Genomic DNA, 23,399 nt, shown 5'->3' on the forward strand with positions numbered 1-23,399 from the left:
AAAGGTTGATAATTGTTGTAAAAATGGACGGTATATAAGATGTTTACTTTCTTCTTTCTGTGTTTATGTATGCTCAACAGTTTCATAATTAGAAATAAAGGGGCTGCAGAGATGGCTCAGAGGTTAATAGCACTGGATGCTCTTCCAGGCAACCTGGGTTTGACTCCTGGTATCCACATGGCATTTCACAACCATCTGTAACTCCAGTTCCAGGGGATCTAATATACTCTTCTGTATTCCATGGGCACCGTATGTAAAGGTGGTGCATAGACATACATGCAGGCAAAATACCCACATCCATAAAAATGAATAAATAAAAGAAATAGCGGGAGCAAGATCACTCCAGAGGAGTCAAAGAATTCCCTAGAAAAGGCAAGATATGTGACAATTGTGCATATGGATCAGCAGCTTGTGATCTGAAAAATAGTACATGAATTCTGTTCACTTAGAGCACCCACCTATTGTGATGGAGTGCAATGTGTCAACCCCACAGAGCCATGATGACAGTCAGGGCCGCTTGCTTTCATATGGGTGGCGTTCCTATTAGCAGACAGTCTCTTCAGGCAGTGGAGCAGGAGACAGATTTCCAGACAATTGGAGGGTGGCTACCAGGCTCCCATTTGCAGGCACAGCTTACCCATGTCACCACTGTTTTCCAGGAGACCTGCAAGGGGCAGACTCTTCCCACTGTCTGCGTCAGGAATAGCTTGCCTTGCTTAATTCAGGGTCTGACTGTCTGACTTTGGTGTGTTTGTTAGCAGCTGCAGAGAGCGATGAGCATTTGCCTGCTGCTTGTGGTACCAGCTGCAGACAGCTGTCATCTGCGGCTCCTCTGCAGACAGAGGCTTTCCATTTGACAGCCTGCATGGGGTCCTGTTGGGTCTTAACCTGGCCTTCCTGGGTCCTTCTTCTGGTGTCAGTGGGTGAGCTTTAGTCATTCTGTGATCCTCTTTCAATAATTGTACAAACCTTACTTTTCCCCAACCCCCTAAACATTCCTAGCATTCCGTGCCTCTCAGTAAATGATTATTAATGAAGAAATTTAGGATTTATGAGCCTACTCCAATCTGTAAGCCCCTGTAGCAGACAGAGAAATTGAGAGAATGACCTAGGAAGGAGATCAGACTGGTTTTTGGAATTTTTTTTTGAAGTGTCTGTATAACATGATAGAGCTGACCTGCTTTTCGTCCACTGCAGACTGAGCTAATGGCCCAGCAAAATTGATTGAATAAAACTGAACCACCAGGAGCTTCCACCATTAGCATAGAAGCTCAGAGAGCAGAGACAAGTCGGCTTGAAAGCCTACTACAGGAAACCGAGAAACAGCTCTTCTAGTCTCTAGAAGCCAGGGACGTGGGATGCATTAGTTGCCTGCTTTTGTCTGGGCTATATATATGAACTCTGAGGAAAAGAAGTTATTGAACGTATCTATAATGTTAGCTGTAGTGGCTCATGTCTGTAATCTCGGCATCTAAGAGAGAGTGAGGCAGGAAGATTACTCTAAGTTGGGGCTAGCCAGAGTTATAGAGTGAGACCCTTTACTCAAAAACAATAAAAAAAGAAAGCAAAAATAGTAGTGTGTGTGTGTGTGTGTGTGTGTGTGTGTGTGTGTGTGTGGTGTGTGTACACGTGTGCCTGCGAGTATGTGCATGTGTGTGTGGGAATGTGTGTGACACACATGTTTGTGGCTGTGTGTGTTAATAGACTCCGTCCCTCTACCTACTCTCCTTCCTACCTAGTGCAGATACTTCCTCTTGAGCAAACCGGGTCCCTTGGTGAAACTGATACAAGGACAGCAGAGATCAGTTTTCTTTGTGAAGTAGGGAAAACACGTTATGGAATAGGACATGGTTGTGCTCACTAAATAAGCAAGGTCAGCCAGGTGTGGTGCTGTGCCCCTTTAATTGCAGCAGAGGCAGGCAGATCTCTGTGAGTTTGAGGCTAGCCTGGGTTACATAGGGAGTTCTAGGACAACCAGGGCTATGTAGAGACAGCCTGTCCCCCAAAACCAAACCAAACCAACCAACCAATCAAATAAATACATAAATAAGCAAGGTGAGACAGGCCAAAGTTTTTGAAGTAAATGAATTTGAGAGTGTGAGGGTATGGGCAGAGATAACCATAAGCAAGAACAGTGTAATTTAGGTCATTCTGGGAAGGCTCTAGGCCTCCAGGTGTTGTAGGGAAGGGCCCACTGGCTCCCTAGGCTGTCTCTTCTACAAGGGGTGGGTGGCTATGGATTGCGTGGCTTGATGCTCTCAGTTTCCAGTCTCTCAGTTAGCATATCTTGCTGTCAGCTGCTCATAAGCACCTGGTGACATGGGGGCCCTTCCATTGAGACCCCTTTATAGTTACTTCTTATGCAAGTGAGCTTTCAGGACATGCCTGAAATATCCCATAGGGACAACTGTTGCTTTTTTTTTTTTCATTGTCTGCTACTACAGAGGACTTAGTCAGACATATCACACAGGGAAGGACACCTTGGTGACTAAAGCACTCTTGGCCATAGTCCCCAAATATGTTTCAGCTCAGATCAAATTTCAAGTGAAAAGTCTCATGTATCTTTGACTTTGGTCTTGTGTTTTCTTGTCACTGTTTGGGTCAAGGGCTGTCGTCATTTGTTCATTTATTCAATTAATCACTCACTTGATTTTGTTTTATGGTTTACTTGCATACTTACTCATCCATTAGGAAAAAGTGTATTGGCTTACACTGACAACACACAATTGCACTATATATGTTTCTATATTTCTTTTTCTTTTTTCTTTTTTTTTTTTATTTTGTTTTTTGAGATAGGGTTTTTCTGTGTAGCCTTGGCTGTACTGGACTCACTCTGCAGACCAGGCTAGCCTTAAACTCATAGTGATCTGCCTGCCCCTGCCTCCCCGAGGTTGGGATTAAAGGCAAGTGCCACCATGCCTGGATGCACTCTCTATATTTCTAGGATCACTTTTGAGACTCAAGGCCTTGGAGTCATCTTCAGCTTTTCCTTTTAGTGTTAGTGTCTCCTCTCTGGTATGTTCACCCAGAAGATTTTTCCACATATATACTCTTCAGTTTGTAAAAAAAAATTTATTTGTTTAATATATATATATTATATATATGAGTGTTCTTGTATGCCAGAGGAAGACATCAGATCTCATTATAGATGGTTGTGAGCCACCATGTGGTTGCCAGGATTTGAACTCAGGACATCTGGCAGAGCAAACAGTGCTCTTAACCACTGAGCCATGACTCCAGCCCCACTCTTCAGCCTTTTTAATCCCCCTAGTGGGTCCTATCTATTTCTCATACTCACTTTTTCTATTGTTTGCCCTTTCAGGTCATCTTTATTTCTAGCCCAGATTGGATTTCCTGGATTTGTTTCTTTTTACATCTTGCAGGTTGGTGTGTGCTCCAGCCCTGGAGCATCCCAGAGTGTGTAGCATTTTCATGTTACTACGACTTTAAAAACAAAACAAAACAAAAACCTAAAACAGATTATGCCTTTATTTGTAGAATTTCCCCTCTACCTTGACATTCCACCAATTCTACTAGAATATTCTTGAGAAATATTTGAGTTCAAATCTCACTATTTCTGAGAAACCCTTCCGGTTTCCTCCAACGTGGCTCTGTATCCATTGCAAATCTGAATGTACATTATGAACATGCTCTATCCTCAGGGGAATTTGCTTATATAATTTATTTATGGTGCTTTGCAAGTTCTGGTTTATATGGTGATGCGTGTTAATGCTGCTCAGTGGGGAATTTTCCAAGGGCTTTCATTCATTCAGCGTGAGGCCCTCTGCTGGGTCCTCAGAACATGCCCTGGCTTTCCAAGGACTTAGTTTGGGGGTGGGGGATGGGGGACAAATAGAGAAATGTAGCAGTTAAATAGAGGATAGATGGCTGGGAGGCTTAGCGGCTCCCAGTTCATACCTAGCTGCTGCTTTGAGAAATCACATGATGTCCTCTTATGGTTCTGCAGGCCATAATTGCAAATGTGTCTTAATCTGAAACCAATATGGCAGCAGGCCTGATTCTTTCTAAGGACTCTTGGAGAGGAACGTGGACCTTGTCCTCTCCAGCTCCCAGAGGCCTCCTGCGTTCCTGGGGTTCAGTCTCCTCCCTCTGGCTTACTTCTGTTGTCCCTGGCCTGCTGATTCTGACCCTTCTCCTTCCAATCACCTCCACATGAATAACCGGGGGCGGGGGGGTGGGGGGAGTCATTTCCGCATCTCGGGATGCTTACCTTGGCAATGCCAGCTGATAGCCATGAGTTCTGGGGATTAGGTTGTGGGAATCTTTGTGGACATTATTCAGTGTATGACAGAAATATTTATTTTAAGAATACTGATATGATTTTTAGAGCAGAACTGTGGGGGATTATAGCTACATCCCAGGAAGAATCTAGAATCTTTTTGGTTCCTACATCTGTTCCTGCCTTGGTGACTATCTTCTTCTCTCTCCATTTCCTCTGCAACTCAGCCAACAGCCCGGAACCTAACTGCTGACCACTCAAGGGTATGCACTGCACGTTTATTATCCAGCTTGCCTCTTTGTGCCATCTCTAGTCCAAATTCCCAAGAGAAGAACTAGTCAACACTTTTGTTACTATTACCTTCATTATCATTATTGTCTTTTGATCCCATGATGTAACCCAAACTGGCCTTGAACAATCCTCCCGCCTCTCCTTCCTGAGTGTCATCAGATCATAGGTGTGCACCACCGTGGCTAGCTGACTGGCACCTGGACCGCCAATCCTATCAATCCAAGCATGAAGGCAAAGGTATCGCTTCAGCCAGAGCCTAGAACTGATCTCCAAGGCACAACTACTACCCAGGAAGCAGGCTGTTGGGCATGCACTTAAGCATAGTCTCTACAGAGAAAGATTTAGCTCACCAGGAGTGAGAGAGATGCTGCTTCAGATAGAGGGTAGCACAGCAGCATTTGGTGTTTGCCAGGCATTAGTCACTCAAGGGACATTTCTTGAGTTGAGAAGTTCCTTTTACTTTTGCCTGGAAAGGAGTCCTTCAACAGGCCCCACTGCACACACACACACACACACACACCCTCCCACTAGCACATCTAGAATTCTTCAGCCACTTTTTTCCTGTCATGGGATAAAGTCCAGACTCTAGCTGGGCACTGATGTGTATAATGATGGATCTCTTTTCTTCCACCTAGGGCAGAGAGTAATAACGCTAACATCATAGAAGTGTTGAAGGATTCAGTGAATTGAAGGGGCCACTGTACTCAGCAGTGCCTCTCAGTGGTGAGGCCTTTGCCCAGGGCGGGGTGGCTTCCCGCTGATTCCCAGGCATTTGTCTAAGTTTTTTTTTTCTCATGGAAGAGACTTGTTTTACCTAGGACTCTAGTCTTGGGAACACCTAACTCTATCCTGCTTTATTCTTTAGTCCTGCTTAATTCCTTCAGGCTCTGTCAAGCTAGGGCCTTTGTTCTTTCCTCTTAATTCTAAAGACTTTTTAGTCCTGTTCTACACAGTCTTCAGTGTGGGTTATGCACTCCAATTTCCTACCCAAATGTGGGAAACCGTCCACGCACTGTCTTCCCGGGGGCCATTAGCTTCTACTTGAGCGCTCTGAATGTTGATGAGCCATACTTAGGCTTCTTGTTCCCATTTTTTTCCCCCAACAGCTCTAATTAAATAATGAAAACATGTAATTATCTTTTTAGTCATGACTGTCTTGCCTTTTTAATAAAAATTTCAGTTCTTTCAGAGGAACAAAGTAACTGCTCGAAAGGCATTGATTATATTTATGCCTTAGAATACAATTTGATGACATTAGTAGTTAAGCCATTTCCCCCGTTCTCTTCTAACTATACCATTCGTTGGAGGAGACGGCTTGCGTTGAAGGCTCATGGTTATTGGATAATGTCTGCAATGGACTTTAACAACAGTACTGTAAAGAAAACTTCCTGAATGAAGCTGGTGCCTCCTAATATGTCACCCAGCTTTGCTCTGGTCACTTTTGTTTCTCACTCCCCTTCTCTCTGAGGCAGAGTCTCTCTATGTAGTCCTGGCTAAGTAAGAACTGGCTAGATAGACCAGGCTGGCTTCAAATTCACGTACACCCACCCGCCCCTGCTTCCAAAGTGCTGGGATTAAAGGTGTGTGCCACCACCCCCAGCTTCAGCACACTTTTGATTCCTTTTACAGATTTAAATTTTCAAAAGGAAACACCGTATTTTAAAACTTTTGCTATTTTTTGAGGTATGTCTTCAGTTTTTTTCATGACTTATATGTAAATATAAGTCGGTACAGAATTTGGGGTCAAACCATATATTCTCCTTTTTATTTTATTTTATTTTATTTTTGTATGAAATTGGAAATGAACACAGAGCCTTGTACATTCTAGTCAAGGGCTCTACCACATCTCCCATGTATCCAGCACTTATTGTTATTATCATTATCAACTATGGTAGCCCCCTCTGCTTCCTTAAGATTAGCGGTTACTATATGGATCTGGCTTCCAGGAACACTCTATAAGACCCAGATAGTCTTGGACTTACAGAGGTCCATCTGCTTCTACCTTCTGAGTGCTGGGATAAAGGCACGTGTTACCATGCCTGGCAACCATTTTTGAGACAGGGTCTGACAACTGCCCATGCTGGCCTCACACTTATAGGGAGCCTTCTTCCTCAGATTCCCAAGGACTGGGATTACTGGTATGAGCCACACTATACTGGATTTTATTTTTATTTTTTAAGACAGGGTCTTACTAAATCACTTAGGTTGGCCTCAAGCTCACTAGGTAGCTTCTTTGAAAATTATTTATTTTTTATTGTTTGTATGTATGTGGTATGTGTGAGATCATGGGTAATTACATACCTTGGCACCTGTGTGGGGGTCAGAGGCATACTATCAGGTCTTGGTTCTCTTCTTTTGCCTACAAGTGGGTTCTGGGAATTGAACTGAGTTTATTAACGTTGTGTGGAAAGCCTACAGAGCCATCTCAATGTCCTGTATTTTCATGAAAAGACAAAAGATTTTAAAAGTTTTAATAGCTTCATGGTTGGGATACCTGATTTATCATTTTTTTTCTTTCTGGTACACATACATTGTTTTGGTTTGATTCTTTAATTCTGAATATTTTACCTTAAGAGACCAATGCCCTCTATAAACCTATGTACAGATTCACTCAACATTACTGTTTGAGTTTGTTCTTCCCCCAAATCCTTAGGTGGATGTCCCAGCCCCAACTACTTCAGATATGACTTTATTAGGGAGGAAAAGATCATGGTAGATGGAATTAGTCAAGGTGGAGAGGGGTGGTGTCTGATATAATAGGATTTGCATTTTTCTAAAAAGGAGATATTTGGGGACAACGCATAGAGAGAACATCATGTGACATGAAGGCAGAGCCCAGAGTGATGCTTGTGCAAGCCAAGGAATAGCAGATAATGTGAGCAAACACCACAGAGCAGGCAAGATCATGGGGGAAGAGTCTCTCTCAGATCCTTAGAAGGCGACAAACTTATTGACACCTTTCCTTTGGACTCAAAGTCTACAGAAATTTTAGGGGATAAATTTCTTCTGCTGTCTAAACTTCCAAGTTTATGTTTCTTTGCCAAGAAAGGTCTAAAAAACTAATATATCTAACTTAAAAAATGTGTGCTTCATATTTGAGACAGAGAACATTAGAGTAATATTCTGATTTCCAGTGACATCCTTCCTAGGGTAACTAGGAGCCACTAGTCTCTAGTCCAACAATATATTGACAGATTCTGACCACAATACGGTCCATGGCTTTAAGGAAATGGCTTGATCTCTAACATAGTGATGTGCTGAATGTCTGAGAAAAGGTCAAATAACAAGTGATTTAAAGAGGTAGAGAAAGTAATCACTAAAAGTTCCAGTGAAAAGGATGTTGCTATCAAAGACTTTCCTGGTTCAGTAGAGCAGGTTCTCTGGCTTTCAATTAAGGGAAGTGACATGAACAAAAAGTTGTGATAATTATTTCTACAGAATTTCTTCTTCTTCTTCACCTGCATCAGTATCTCACTCAAGGAAGACCCCATGTTGATCTATATTTGAGATTTTCTAGGGTACTTTTTTTTTTGAATGCCATGTGTGTTTCAGTAGCTATTAAGTTAAAGAGCATAACATATGGCTTTCAGGAAATTGTATCAACCATTCCATTACAAAGCATCTGAGTAAGCAGGGCTCATTCATCACCAGGAGATCATTTCTTCTCCCAAGCCACGGGGTATTCACTCTAAGTCTCAGACTTGTATTTTTCATGCTTTATTCTTTGGGCAACTAAGTGGTAATGATATGATCCCACTTTCATGAGAGATGTAGTTAAAGCCTCGCAGGATCAGTGGCTCAGCTTACTTTATTCATCTTGGTATCTTTTGGGCACGAATTACTTGTCATGAAAGGACTAACTAGGCTCAAAATATATAATTGTATTCTTAGCTAACTAGAAGGCTGAGGCAGGAGGATTGCTCAAGCCCTGGAGCTCTATACTGGTCTGTATAACAAAATGAGACTATGTCAATCAATCTATCAACTAATCAATCAAACAAACAAATGTATATGTATTATAATTTGTCTTCCTATGCTTTTTAAAATTAAAACATTTATAAAGGCAAGGGCTATTGCTTGTTCTTCTTAGTGGGATCTAAACCATAGTTGTAAAGCCAATCTAAAGGAAAAAAAAATCTCAGGATATACTTTAAATAGGATAATGAAGTCATACTTGTTATACATTGTTAGCATAAAGTAAGGCTTTCCTTATTTTCCCCCCAAACAAATTGTTACTCTGAGTCTTTTCTATTTAAATATTCTAGACTTGTCACTGCCTTTTTACATCCTTCAGTACTGAAGTTCCAGTGGTGATAGGGGCCTTTCAGGAAATTTCAACAAGAGAAGGAAATAAGAGATGAGAGACAGTTGGGAGAGGTAGAGACTATGGCGTATTGGAGAATCCTGTAGAAGTGATATGGTACAGCACGGTTCAGATGTATGGAAATATGGTAAGCCTCCTATGGCTAGATTTTCATATTTTTTAGAAGGTACCAGAAATATAGAATTAGATATGATATTAATCATTTTGAAAGTGTTTCAAATTAAAAATGAAACAAAGCATGGCATTGGCCTATAACTTCCACTCTTTGATGGTAAACACACCCATAGTTATAGAGTTTGTAACTTCCACTTTTCCAGTGTGAGCAGCTCATGGAGCCTTTGGCCATGATTCCCTAGGAACCCCCAGGGACTTTGGTCTGAGAATGGAAGTAAACAGATAGAGACACATAAATGCACAAGGAAGTCTAGGTCATGTTTTAAACTATTTATATATATATTTTTTATTGCAAAACATTTGTTACAGAAATTCCAGAAAGTTCTTTGTCTGTAGTATCTGCCAACTTCTGCTTCAAATTATATATCTAAACAGACAAGCTCAAAGTGCATTGTGAATCCATTAAGAGACCTTTAAAAAAGAACAATTCCTCTAGATTTATATATATTTATATATATTCATAGTGTCAGTAGATATGCAAACCTTTGTCTATCCATACATGAAAGAAGGAAAAGATGTATATATATTTAGTAAACCCAATTTCAAAATCATTGTATTCATAGGAATTCATTTAAAAATGGTATCTGAATAATTCCCCCCATTATAAACTATGGTTAGAGCATTTACAAGTGAGAGTCTAAGTGTTAGATTATGAAATGGCTGTGAGGACAGTTTACTGACTACACGGGCTGTATTACACAGTGGTAGCAGCAATAAAAACTCAGGTCAGATGCTCCAGTGACAGGAAGCTGCTAAGTCTTCACATGCTATGACATCTTTCCTCTGTGTCTCCCTCACACTGTTCCTGTGTTTGGAGCCAGAAAAACATTCTAATCAATAGACACGGAAGTTATCCAGGAGTCACCCCGAGCATGGCGAGCTGCTCTTCCCCACTCCATGTCCTTGAGTGCATTTGAGGTGTTTGCTCACTGTGTGGGAATCACAAGTCAGACCATGCTTGGCTCCAAATCAGAGGCCCCCACACCTGGCCCTTGGGAATACTGCTGCAGACACACGTGTGTGGCTAGCACAGGAGTTGAAAACCCAAATTTGAATCTTTCTGTGAGATGTGTATTTTTCATGCCTAACAAATCCTGCTGGCATTGTCTTTCTCAAGCCCATGCCTTTGTGTTCTAGATCTGGGTCTTGGATTGAGTTTGCAATCCCTTTACAGAGAGGCAGGCAACTGGTTCTGGCCATGTGTGGGAAGCTGGTAAAGATGTAGAGAGCCTTTCAGGATTCAGATAGGCAATTTGGAATCAGATGTGACAGGTACCACGCCAGCAACATTAGGAACTTGAATGGAGGAGGAGAAGTCAAACAGACCATCAGACCTGGGTCAAATTCAGAACAACTGGTTTCTTCCAGGTAGTTCATGTTTGGGGTTACTGTTTTGGGGTTTACAGGGATATGAGGTAATGGATGAGTCTGTTAGTCCAACACACATATACTGTGACGGGGTGGGGATGGGGGTGGAGAAGAGATAGCTTTGGACTAAGAAAAAAAAGAAAGGGGACAAAAAAATCTTTTGTGATCCCATGCCCAAGGCTCATCTCATCCCGTGTCTCACATTCTTCGGCAATCTGCCTCATCTAGGGCCTAGAGTCATGGCTGGCACTGATGCCCCTCAGAGTATATGGGCATCTACATAGATGCCCATCCTGTCACTTTCCAGTCTCCAACAATATTCAGGAATCCTATACTGCCAGCAGAAGGTGGCCAGTTAGTCCAGGAAATTTGGGAAAGAAATCATCATCTCTTTTGATGAATCTGGGTGATCTGGACAGTGGGACCTCCCTTTCTAGATGACACACGGAGATCAGTGAGGCTTGATTTTATTAGAGATAATCAGTGCAAGGAGGTAATGAGGACAAAGGCAACACCAGCGACTCTCTGAAATTAATATGAAAAAGAAACTAAAGAGTTGCTTTTCTTTAGCCAGAACCTACTTCCTCTTTTATGGACACTAATCTGAGGGACTGAGGAAGCTTGGCTTATAGCTACAAGACACAGGGCAAAGCTGATGGGGAGAAGAAGAGCTCCCTGCTTATTCTGGGAGTGTTTTGACTGTGCCAATTGGATCCATTCCTTTCCAGGTGTTGAATGACTTCTAAGAATCGAACGACCACTTCTTTAAAGAACAAACTTTCTCAGAGTCATCTGGTGTCTCATCAGATATCACCCCACTCCCACCTCTGGGCCCAGCTCACCCACAGGGTGTGAAAGGAACAGGACAAGAAGAGAGGTCTCATCCATGACTGTGGGACCATTCGCTCACAGAGATCTGTGTGTTTCTGCCCTGTCACTGTGGACCTTCGATGTTCATCTCTGGTTTAGCAATTTACACCCAGGAAGCCCTAAAGAATCCAAGATGCATCTTTTGTATATCACAGATGCTCCCACACCTAGACCTCGGGACGCCAGAGCGGTGCTGGCTTGCCATTGCTGGGTCCCCAAGCTATTGCAACTTGCAGTTGATATTTTATTTCACATTATTTGTTCAGAGCTTTAAAAAAAAACTGAAAAAGAAAAGAAACCCTTGATAGTTTGCTTTCCATTTTTAAAACCTGAAAGTAGTCCCCAGTTTAAGAAGCCCAACAATTTGAGTGAGTTGTTAACTGGTTTAAGTGTTGAAGCAAGACAAGAATAAAACGTTAAGTGCCTTAAAAAAAAAAAAGTCAAAAGAAATGCGTATAGCACAGCGTGCAGTGTGCTGACACAAAGTTAAGACTGGGTTTGGAGAGGGGTTACTTCAGTCAAGTCACATTGTTATTGTAAAGATTAGTGAGCTGAATGCAATATCTAGGCCAAATATACAGCCATCTAAACATTAGCATCGTTTATCTAGACAGACAGTGCTACTGAATGGACGTCTTTATAAAATACTGTACACTGCTTCCACATGGGGTCAGCAGACGTAAACAAACAGCTAATTCAACTGGAGCTTAAAATATGTAAGTTCATTTGTTATATAGTCTTTTGCATAACATGCCAGCTTGTCTATCACAGTACCACATCTTGCCTCTCTCCCAGCTCGTGGGACCTGGCAGTGGATGCACATCAGCTTTTACAAATATGTTACAGTGGTCCGAGGAATGTGGACAACACAATGAAGACCAGGAACAAAAATGCCCATTACCGGAGGCTGCTAAATAACGTGGAAATGGGAGCGTAATTAATCCTTGCCACATGTGCTTCTTTATTGAATGTTACAGATTTATAAATGATTATAAAGCTGTCCTGTAACGTTCATTAATACAACCACATGCTACAACTATGCTGGGTTAAACACAGGTTACAGATAGGTTTACATGTGTTTTTATAATACAGCATTGCCCAACATGTCTCATGGCATAGCCTGTAGATATAGCATGATGGATAACTGGATAATATTTATTATCTTTAAAGAAATCAAACAGCCCAAAACACCCAGGGAGATTAGACTTGTACAGCTGCAGGAAAAGAAAGAAAACCTACTATCCAGTGATCTACCATAATGTTATCTATAGAAACCAGATTTTAAAATACATTTGTAACATTCAGAAGAAACACATTTGTGTTTTCACAAGCACACCCCCCCTTTCATTACTCTGGCATATATATCTTTTTTTTTTAAGGGGGAATTTTCAAAGTGCTAAATAGTAACTGGCCCTGGATGCTTCAACTTTAAAGAAACACCCAGTTCTATAAAGTGCCACACTCTGACTGCCCTCGTTTTGGCTCGCAGAAATACAAACTGACCTTAACTATTATGCTCTTGCTTTCTAATGCTCCATTCAAATCTATCAGTTTCTAACTGTAAATATAAAATATGGTGGTTAATCAGGAAACCTCAGTGGCCATTTTTCTAACGCATCCTTAATTTCTTTCCCAAAAGGAACAAGCAAGCAATGTAGAACAAATAATTACACATCATAGTATATAAAAATTGGCACCTATGAAGCAAATGATTAAATAATCTATCTTCCTTGAGCTCTCTCTGGCTTTTTTTTTTTTAATGTATGGTCTTCAATGACTTGGCTGAGCAGCTGTTTAATTCACAGAGGCAGGTAATTAAGGTCCCCTCTATCAGGGACATGGTGGAACAAATGAGCTGAACACAAGTTGTCTGTACAAGGCCACAGAATCAATGTCACGCTGGTACGCAGAGAACCCAGAAATGGAAGGAGATGGGACTGAAAATAACACACACGCATGTGCACAGGAAAGAGATGGCTGCCGACACCTACACAGTTTGTGTCTAAAGTTGTTTACATTTGGCTTATAGATTTCACACACTCCACCAAAGATGTTAGCACTTAATTTTCATGCAGAACAAAAGCTCAGGACTGTGAAGTATTTCCTTTCCCGGGTCATGTTCTTTCTCTCAGGTGATCCCAACAAACACAAATATGTAGGCTTGTTCTTTCTCTCTCTCACTTCCAAGGTGGTTCTAAACCAGGCTCTAGAGTGCTTCGTACCCTCCTCTATCTATGGCCACAGACGATGGCTTCATCTTGGACTCCTATGGATTCCCTCAGAGAGTCTCTGCCTTTGAGAATGCTTGCTACTCAAAATCATGAAAGTGTTAGGGCATGGGGCCGTCCAGCTAACCGCATCTAAGCCAAGGAACACAAGCCATGAGGCCTTGGTTCAGACGCTGGTGCTGAGGCTCGGCCTTCCTGAGAACCACAGGGAGATGGTCTAGACGTATATCGTCTTGGTTCCAGATCGACTGACAATGAACGGACACAGCCTCTTTCCTCATCATCAATCGCTGCGGAACTAGGAGAGTCCCGAACCCCTTCAAGGTGCATCACAGCTTCACGTGGAAGTGAACTTGGGGTCTGGGAGGGATCAGAGTTTCCATCTGGTTCTCTCACAGGGATTTCATGGCTCAGAGACACATGCTTTATTGCCAGGTTCAAAGCCTGTCTGCTGCGAGGAAGATCACCAATAAGGAAACGTCTCTAGCACAGTCATCCATGAAGAGGTTGGGTGTTACCCAAATACCAAGGATGAGAAAGGATTCTTTATGGATGGGAGCTTGCCACTCTTTTCAGCCAAAAATTTTTTTTCTCTTAAAAAAAAAATACTTAAAGGCTAGAGATTTTGTGGTGGACTGACCTGATTTCACTAAATGATACATACCTTGGTGTTTACAACTATAGTGAGAAGAACCAAGGAGGGGTTGGCACCAGGAACATTAAACCATGTTTCTGTTTTCACTCTTCTACCCTTCCTCCATCCCTTCCTTCCTCTACCCCACCTTTTACCACTGTAGATAGAACACAGGGCCTTGAGTATGCTAAGCAACTGCTGTGCCAGTGAACTCAGCTCCGGCTCACAGCCATTTTCTTTTCATTCTGCGTTCTATTTCTTTCTTTCTTTCTCTCTTTCTCTCTTTCTTTCTTTCTTTCTTTCTTTCTTTCTTTCTTTCTTTCTTTCTTCCCTGTCTGTCTTCCTTCCTTTATTTCTGCTCTTTTGAACCAGGGCCTCATGTAGTCCAGGTTGGTCTTGACCTTGACATTACAGCAGAGCCAGGCTCTGAGTTCTTCATCTTCCTGCCTCTTCTTTCCAAAGACTGGAACCACAGGTGTGCATCATCACTACTCCTAGTTCTGAATCACTTTTCTTAAAGACTTTATTATTTATAAATGTTCAATGATCCAAAGAGAAATCCAGGGTTTTGTGGTCAAGATCCCACTTGAAATCCAGATTTTAATCTTGAAGCTTATGCTTCCATTCTAGATCATATAATACAAGCTGGCTTAGAGTCACACATCTATTCAGATTGCACTTGGAGGTAATAGCTTTGCATCAGAGAAACCAGAATGAAGGAGATGTCTCTCGACAGTGGGTGCTTCCAAACAGGAGGAGTCAGAGGGTAGGGGCAAGCTAGTTTGACAGTTCTTGATTAAGATGACAGAGATTTTTTTTGAAAGTATAATTTCATCGGTGGGTCCAATAGTGCAATGAACTTTTTCTAGCAAAACTTCTTGGATACTAAAAAATAATCTTGGTTTTACCTTCAGATGACAGGAAGCCAAAGCTTCTTAAGAAATCTCTGTGTCCGTATGTATACTTTATACAAACATAAGTCTGTGTATGTGGATGTATATGTAAGCAGCATAAACTATAGAACTCCTATGTAGTAGATTTGCTTTCTATTTTGGCCTACTGTATCTTTTTTATAGCTCTGTAGATAAGAAACATATTCTTGGTCTGCCTGCAACTGATGGCTTTGGGTTGATATCAAGCCCCTAGTCAAGTCTAAGGTTATTTATGGTTTTTAAGCTTCCTTAAAAAGTACTTTGGAACATTTCCATAAAAAAGATACCAGCCCTTGAAAAACTCTGATGAAGTTTATGCTGAGCCCAGATTAGATGGCTAAACTCTAGGTATGAAAATATCCACATTTAACCATATGTTCAAATACAAAATGGCCACGTGATAAGTGGTGTGGAAATTTGGCAGTTACATCTTGGAGGTGTTCAGAGGATGTAGTGGAGACATGCAAATGATGAAGGCCACACAGCTGCATCACACACACGATGACTGGTGAGACGGTAACAGTAGCCCACTGGCAAGTTAATGGTAGATCTTCCCACTTTTTTTTTTCTTAAAGTTCAATATTACATATTCGATGGGTGAATTCACTGATGACAGGTGAGATACAAAATAACTTAAAAATATAAAATTATCTAATTACATTCATCCTGAGCTTACTTGGCTATACTTGATTGCTCATGGTGTATTATAAATCATAGGACTTTTGCTTTCAACATCAATTCTTCTTTCAAAAAAAAAAAAGGCATTTTCTGTTTCCTTATTTTCTTCTAAAGAGATAAAACAGTTGTGGCACCAGAAGTGAATATAGAAGAGACAGGTGAACCGTATATATGACTGTTACCTTGATTTTCTTTATAATGACCAATTACAGAAGTGGTGGCATGAGAAGGATGTGGGACGTTAGGTAGAACTGCTTGCTGCCGGCTTATACTGAATAAAAAGGATGCTCTTCATCAGTCACCAGTGATGGAACCAATGTGAAAAGAAAACAGAATTGAAATTTAGAATATCTCATCTCGTATGCTGGCTACTTTTATTTCATTTTTGCAATTTAGCCCTGTCTCCTCAACTCTTGATGACAGGGCAGAAATCCCAAAATGCCTGCTGGCATGAGAGTGCCTGAGCACATTTGCGCCCCAGAGCTCATGGCTTTCTGTGGTGCCTGGCGACACACATTCATCTCTAACCCCTTTCCGGTTTCTTTACCCGTCCCTGCCCGACAAGTGTGAACATGCCTTAACCCCCTGTGTTTGGCACTGGGCCGGATGGAATGCTTGCTTGATCTGTGGCCCAGAGGTTACCTTCGAGTTAATGTCTCCCAAGCACTGTTTTGTTCAGCTAAGAATAAAGCAGGTATAACTCAAGGAAGGGGGAACAAGGTGGACATTGGGGAGAATTTTAGTGCTGGATTCTCAAGCCTCCTGCAACACATGGTAAGATGGTTTAGTTGTGCTTGCTTTCAAAGCTATGGAAAGCCGATGTTCTAGACAGTCTCCTCATGGATAGGCTGTCCCCTCGGCCCTCCGGCTTGGAGGACTTACTTCTCTGGAAGGGATTTCGTAGGCTTGCGGTGTGCCTCTGTCTATCAAGCTTGTCACTGATGGAGAAGCTCTTCCTGGTATGTGCATATGGCGCGCTTGGCTCCTCTGCTGAGTAGCTGTTGGCGCGCTCTATCTTGGGAACTGTGATGTTGTTGGATAGGGTTCTGTCTGCATTTTCAGCCTCCTGAGAGGATATCGGATTGGCAGCTCTCCGGCCTCTGGCCTCATTTTCCTCACTGTCGGAGCTAGGATGGCTCAGCTCTGCTTCTCGCTCAGGGTGGCAACAAGATAAGTCCTCTACTTTGTCTCCGAGACCTCCAGGAAAGGTGGCTCTGTCAGCTATCGCTTGGGGGGCATTGACACATCTTGTGTCGATACAGTCTGTAATACTCGTGTATTCTGCTGTCTTCACAGGCACCCCAAAGTTGGCATAGTAACTCCTTGAAGGAGAAAACATAAAGCTATGGGATTTTATAATGGGGGCCTCTTCCAGAAGGAAGGGCGTGGTGGCTAGGTAGCGGCTACTCTTGGAACGCTCGATGGTATGGTACATTGGAGGGTCTGTGTCCCAGGGGTTTTGGCATTCTGGGAGGTGGGTGTAGTCTGAAGAAAAAGATCTAGTGTCCATGGAAGTGAGGTCTTCGAAATCAATGCTCCTGCTTGGAGGTCGGTCTGTAGGTGCAAGGGTTGCATAGGCACTACTTGAAGGGGCTGTGGAAGGTGCTAGAGCTGAAAAGCTTGGCTCGCCCAGCCCCAGGATGTTCATGGAATTATCCAGAGGGTCTATATCACAGTGGAGCTCATCCATGGCAGAGACATAGATGTCTATGCATGACGATGGTCTTCTGGAGTCGGGAACAATGGCCAAGGTGTTTGCAGGGGCTGCAGGAGCTTTGGGTTCTTTTGCTACCGAGTGGGAGCTAGTAGCTCGGTGTAAGCTCAGGGACCTTTCTTTGAAAATGCTTTCCAACTTTTCTATACCACCTTTGTCTTTCACATTGACCGAATAGAAAGAGTGGCTTCGCATACGGGGCATTAAGGTTGGAGAAGTTGGGGACAGGGTCTCCTCACCTGCAGGGTCTATACTCTCTTGAAGTTTGAAGGTAGTCCCCTCCTGGCTGTTGAAGCTGCTCTGGCGGACTATGTAGGCTGCATCTGTGCAGTCTGAGGAGGTCCTTGAGCGGATCTTGTTAGACTCTGCCCGCTCCAGACCGGTCAGTCGCTCCAAGGCTGTGGCCATGCGCCCGATAAGATCCTCCAGCTGTGCGAGCCGGATGTCCACAGTCTGGAGTGAAGCCTTCATGGAGTGTTCCCTCTCATTAACTTCTTCCAGCCTCATGGACATGTTCTCCACCCTGGATGAGAAGCAAAAAAAAAAAAAAAAAAAGAGTCGCTTAAGTCAAGTTCCTCTGCTGGGGGAGTTAGAGGATAAGGCGAGAAGATGGCAAAGCCATGTTCTGAGGGAGAATCAGAGACTCGAAAGGGTTAAGGATAAGAGGAAGGGCTGAAGGGGAGAGAGTGGAGGTGTTATGGGTAAGGGGAGGAGCTGGGGGGCGGAGAGTGACATTCCTACTGCTTTGGAAGATCACTGGATCTGCATACTTTTGTGCTGGAGGACACTTTGGAAACTATCTAATCCATTGCTTTTCTTTACTTTTAGTAGTTTGATTGTTTGAGACAGGGGTGCTCTGTGTAGCATCAACTGCCCTGGACTCCCTTTGTACATCAGGCTAGCCTTGAACTCGCAGGGATCCACCTGCCTCTGCCTCTGCTTCTGCCTCTGTCTCTGCCTCCCCGAGTGCTAGGATTACAGGCCTGTGTGCCACCGTGCCCAGCTTTAGTGGTAATTTTTAAAGGAAGCCTCTCTCTGTTGCACAGGCAGCACTTGCTCTCTCGGTGGTACTCCTACCTCAGCCTCCTGAACAGCTGGGACAGCAGGCAGCCTCTATTGTGCCTGACATAATTGAGCGGTTCTTAACTTTTGGTTCAGCATACCCCAGGTCGTGCTGCTCCCTAGTAGTACTTAAGCATTAGCACAGAATAGATATTCTCCTGCTGTTCTTCCTAGAGCCAGTGGATATAGGGCTGATATCCAAAGGGATAATGGTGCTGTTTTGGCATGCTTACAATGTGATCACAGGCCCAAGGGCTGAAAAAGGTCTGTGCGCCATAGCCTGGATGGTGAGGCCTTTCTGTCTATCACCCCTCAGGCCAAGGCTCCTGTGGCGTAGAGAAATGGAGCAAGTGAGAGTCAGAAGGGTTGAGGCCTTATAGGGAAGTCAGCTGGACACAGACAGGGACTCCAGGAAGAATGAGAGGAAGCTGGGTTGCAGGAGGAGGAAACTCTCCAGGAACACTGGGAAAAGTCTGATGGGAGCCCTCAGAGTGGAGCAGCACAGATGTGCACAGAGAGGACTGGAGTTGGAGGCACAGATGTGCACAGAGAGGACTGGAGTTGGAGGCACAGATGTGCACAGAGAGGACTGGAGTTGGAGGCACAGATGTGCACAGAGAGGACTGGAGTTGGGGGCACAGATGTGCACAGAGAGGACTGGAGTTGGAGGCACAGATGTGCACAGAGAGGACTGGAGTTGGGGGCACAGATGTGCACAGAGAGGACTGGAGTTGGAGGCACAGATGTGCACAGAGAGGACTGGAGTTGGAGGCACAGATGTGAACAGAGAGGACTGGAGTTGGAGGCACAGATGTGAACAGAGAGGACTGGAGTTGGAAGCCAGCTGCAAAGGGGCATATATATATATATACAGGGTCTGTCTATGGAACTCTGGCTGTCCTGGAACCTGTTCTGTAGACCAGGCCGACCTTGAATTCACAAAGATCTGCCTGCCTCTGCTTCTTGAGTCCTGGGATTAAAGTCATGCCATACCATAACCAGCTCAAGAGCTATTTTTAACCAATTCTCATCAGTTCTCTACACCCCTGGGTGGTTGGTATGTTGTCTTGTAGAATACAGTGAGGGCCTGGGTTAATCTGTTTTCATCCATTATTCTGGGTGTGATTAACCATCAAACTACTTCACAGCCTAATAATGTGGGCCTGGACCTGTGTGCAAGGAGCTTAATGTACAAGCTAAAATCAAAAAAGGACCTAGGGTCAATATTACTAGATAGCTTTCTTTAAATTTACTCTTTTTTTTCCTTGAAAAGTCTAGGACCAGTGGGATGGCTCAGCAGGCAAAGGCATGGGCCACAAGTTTGATGATCTGAGTTTGATCCCTGAGATATACATGGTAGAAGAGAGAGAACCTGTTCCTGCAAGTTCCCCTTTGACCTCCACATATGCATGCGCAAACAGACACAGCCCACCAAAATTTTTTCAGTCATGGCTGTGGCCACTTAAGCTCTGGCTGAATAGCTTAAGCAATAGAATGCAGACAGCAATGATAAGAATTTATGAATCAATAGGAATCCCCAAGGAGACAGAAACAGACAGTGACTAAGTTAGACAGAGAAAGAAGGTCATGGTGGAAATCACGATGTCCTATGGAAAGGAGCCTGTTTTTAGCTTTCCGTCACTCACATCTCCAGCTAGAGAGATGCTCACTTCAGATTAACTCAGAAGGTGATGACAACAGGGTACAGAGGAGATGAGAGGTGGCACATGCCCCTGAAAGGGGAATAAGCTCTGTGCTTTTACTTTCAAATCTCTGCAGTCTGATTGTGTAACACAAAGGGAGGATTATATAATATTCTCTGTTATATGGCCTGTGCACAATCAACAGTGAAATGCAACTATAGGCATCTCTGCTGATGTCTCTACATACAGACACATGCGTGTGCAAGATCTTTGTTCCCAGATCTTTTTGCCTATGCTAAGAGGCTGTGAATGAAGCAGGTGAAGACATCTGCCACTGCCCTCAGAAAGGATACCCTGGAGGATACTGAGGCAGTGAGTACGGATGCCTGGTCTCTCGGTGGATTCCCAATGCATCTTTGGGGGCATTTCTGTTGTGCTGCATACTGTTCCATTGTTGGAAAATATTAGTTTTGGGTTTTCTTAGAAATGCAAAGAACCCAATAATAACCACAGCAGCACTGCAAACAGAAGCCACAGAAGCAGCGTGAGGCCTGGGTTCCCAGCCCTGGGTTTGCTGAGGAGGCCGTGCTGGTCCTTTAGGCCTAGTCCTTCAGTTGCCAATGCACCAGGAGGGCAGGCTTCTGCTCTGTTCTGCATCTAGGGTACCTTCTCAGCTCACTCACACTCTGAGGAGCTACCCTGCCAGGTCGGGGAAGGAGGAGGCTTGCAGAGTTTGCTGCCATGGAGTGAGAGACTCTGGTCCCTTCCTGGGTTTCACAGAAGGAGTTGTTGACGTGGTCACAGTATATTCATGAGTGCTGACATCGGGGCCTCATGACCACAGTTCCTCAGAGAGGCAAAGCCTTCTCGGCATCTTAACATGCCTCTCTATTCTTGCGCCTTTTGCCTCCTAGGCCTATGGTTTTTCTGACTTCAAAAAGCATTTCGAAGGCCTGAAAACATATGCTGAAGAAATGTGTCTCTGCTATGGTAATAGTCCCACGTGGCACAATTTTCTGGAAGCACATGGCTGTATGTCCATTCACAAACAGCTTTCCAAGGCCTCAGAATGGGGGGAGGGGAGAGAAAGAGAGAGAGAGAGAGAGAGAGAGAGAGAGAGAGAGGGAGATTCAGAATTTCAGCTCCTTCCTCTGGTTGCCAAAGAACTACTTTACAACATATCACAAATCTTTCTGTTTTGTAGTGGCAGATGTGCATAAAATCTGTGCACAGCTTTAAATTTTATTAATATTGGCTTGGTACCTATGGATAAAACCACTCGTTGGCATATGTGACTATACCTATGTATATACTCTGTATTCTTTTAAAAAAAGAGCAAAAGACTTAAAAAATTGCATTTTTTGGTGATTTCTACACAGTTAATAAGAAATCTCACATGCAAGCACACAAAATGTCATTTCATGAACGTTAGAAGTGAGCTACTCAAATCGTTGAAGCCCCCATCACACTGACTGCAATCATTAATCTACTATGACTTCTACACGATTTACAATTTGCTCTTTCTGTTTTTATAGAATAAACAGTCAAAGTGTAGTTATTCCAGTTCTTTGTGACACTCTCGGAGTGTTCTTATGAACATTATTTCCAAATACTGGGTTATGAATATGCTAGCTTGGAATGGTGGTTTTATTGGTCTATTGTAATGTAAGAGGCACAGGAAAATGTAGTAGCGTTTGCCTAGATCTAGAGCTGTTAGATATCAAAGATTCTGCACACGCACACCCCTCATGTGTGTGTGTGTGTGTGTGTGTGTGTGTGTGTGTGTGTGTGTGTGTTGCACCTTATTTTTTGAGGCAGGGTCTCCCTGTAAACCTGGAGCTTGCATATTTTTAAGTTAAGCAAGCCCCAGGGAGCCTACGGTCTCCGCCCTGACAGCACTATGGTAACTGGTGTACGTGAGGCCATGCCTGTCCTGTGATTTGGTGCAGCCACAGGAGCCCAGGTACTCATGTTTGAGTAGGAGATTTTTCTTATGGGTCTCTTGGCTCTCAAAGCCATTTGATAAGTGATAACAACAACAACAACAACAACAAAAATCTGGATAGAAAATTTTGTACTAACTTCTTTGTTTTTAATCTTGTTTTATTAAAAAAAATAATTCATGGAAAAATACCAATCATTATTCTCACTGATGGACAGAACCCTTGCTCTTGCTTATTAGAGGCCAGAGAACACTCACAGAAGCCAAACAGGGCTTCTTCTGACTAGCACTCTTAGTGCTTAATGTTGCTTGTATGAAACACGAGCTTGTTGAAAAGCCTCGGTTGGACTTTTTGTCTAGGACAAAACTTTCCAGTTTCTGGTCCTAGCCAGATCTATCGTGGACTCACCAAGTCCCCTGTCCAGCTTGAAGCTTTCACTGTCCCCTGGAAAGACCCAGGATCTCTAAATCTGGGACTTTGATCTGCTGACTTAACAAGAAGTGTCCTGTTCTTTCAGAAGGCCCGTGTTTTCTTGGGCAGTAAGGATGAGCATAAGAGGTCTGTGTTTTGGAGATGTGAGGACAATTCAGCTGGTCGCCTGGGCTGTGGCAGGAAGCATCTGTGTGGGGCCGGGGCCCCGGGGTACACACCTCTCTGACGTCACCCGTATCCTCTCATCATTGGATGAGTTGAAGCGATCGTCCTTCTCTCGGAAATATTCCTCTATGCACTGCTCTTCAAAGTCATGCACTTTCTTGAGCTCGTCATCAGTTATGAAGAGTTCTGTGGGGGGTGGGGGGGTGGGGGATGGGGTGGAGATGGGAGAGAGAGAGCCATGAGACAGAGCAGGGACCGCGACGGCATCTGGTCTGTGGCCTAATGACAGCTTTAAAGAAATCCAGGCTGGGGGAAAAGTCGCCCAGATTCTATTGTGAGTTCCAGACGGAATCCAAATCTAATTAGGCCTCTCAAATCAGCAGCTCCTTCCTGAGCTGCTGAATCCTGTGGTCTCTGGGGCCCACCTGGGTATACCTGGCTACCGCAGGAGCTGGGCTTAATTAAGGAAGCCGCAGGACTGAGAACATGAGGAAAGCAAGCAACTGGGAGCATGGATGTTTCTTAAAGGCTCCAAATTTCCTGGGCTGTGTACTGTGACACGCTGATGTTATTGATTGATCGTCTCTGTTCAACCCCATTCTTTTCCTATCCTGCCGCCTACCTCCACCTCTACTTCAGAGACAGGAAAGCCAACGGCGCTCATTTCTAGTCATCCTTGAAATTATTAGCAACCACAAGAC

At 43.5% G+C, this 23,399-nt stretch overlaps 1 protein-coding gene across 18 annotated transcripts in view; it reads right to left on the minus strand.

Annotated features, from left to right (window-relative positions):
* Positions 1–9,284: 9,284 nt before the first annotated feature.
* The window catches only part of TRPM3 (transient receptor potential cation channel subfamily M member 3), an 809,383-nt gene continuing 795,268 nt past the window's right edge, over positions 9,285–23,399 (minus strand). For 17 of the 18 annotated variants that reach the window (XM_084750067.1, XM_084750062.1, XM_084750058.1 and 14 more), the window contains 2 exons: positions 22,752–22,884; positions 9,285–17,976 (listed from right to left, as the gene is read on the minus strand). In XM_084750067.1, the coding sequence (XP_084606193.1) occupies positions 16,524–17,976; positions 22,752–22,884 (1,586 nt within the window). In that variant the 3' untranslated portion in view covers positions 9,285–16,523. The remainder of the gene's footprint in view (positions 17,977–22,751; positions 22,885–23,399) is intronic. The other variant, XM_084750061.1, reaches the window with a different exon arrangement.

The sequence above is a fragment of the Acomys minous genome (genome assembly GCF_964271855.1).
Source record: "Acomys minous genome assembly, chromosome: 2".
NCBI classification, from domain to species: Eukaryota; Metazoa; Chordata; class Mammalia; order Rodentia; family Muridae; genus Acomys; species Acomys minous.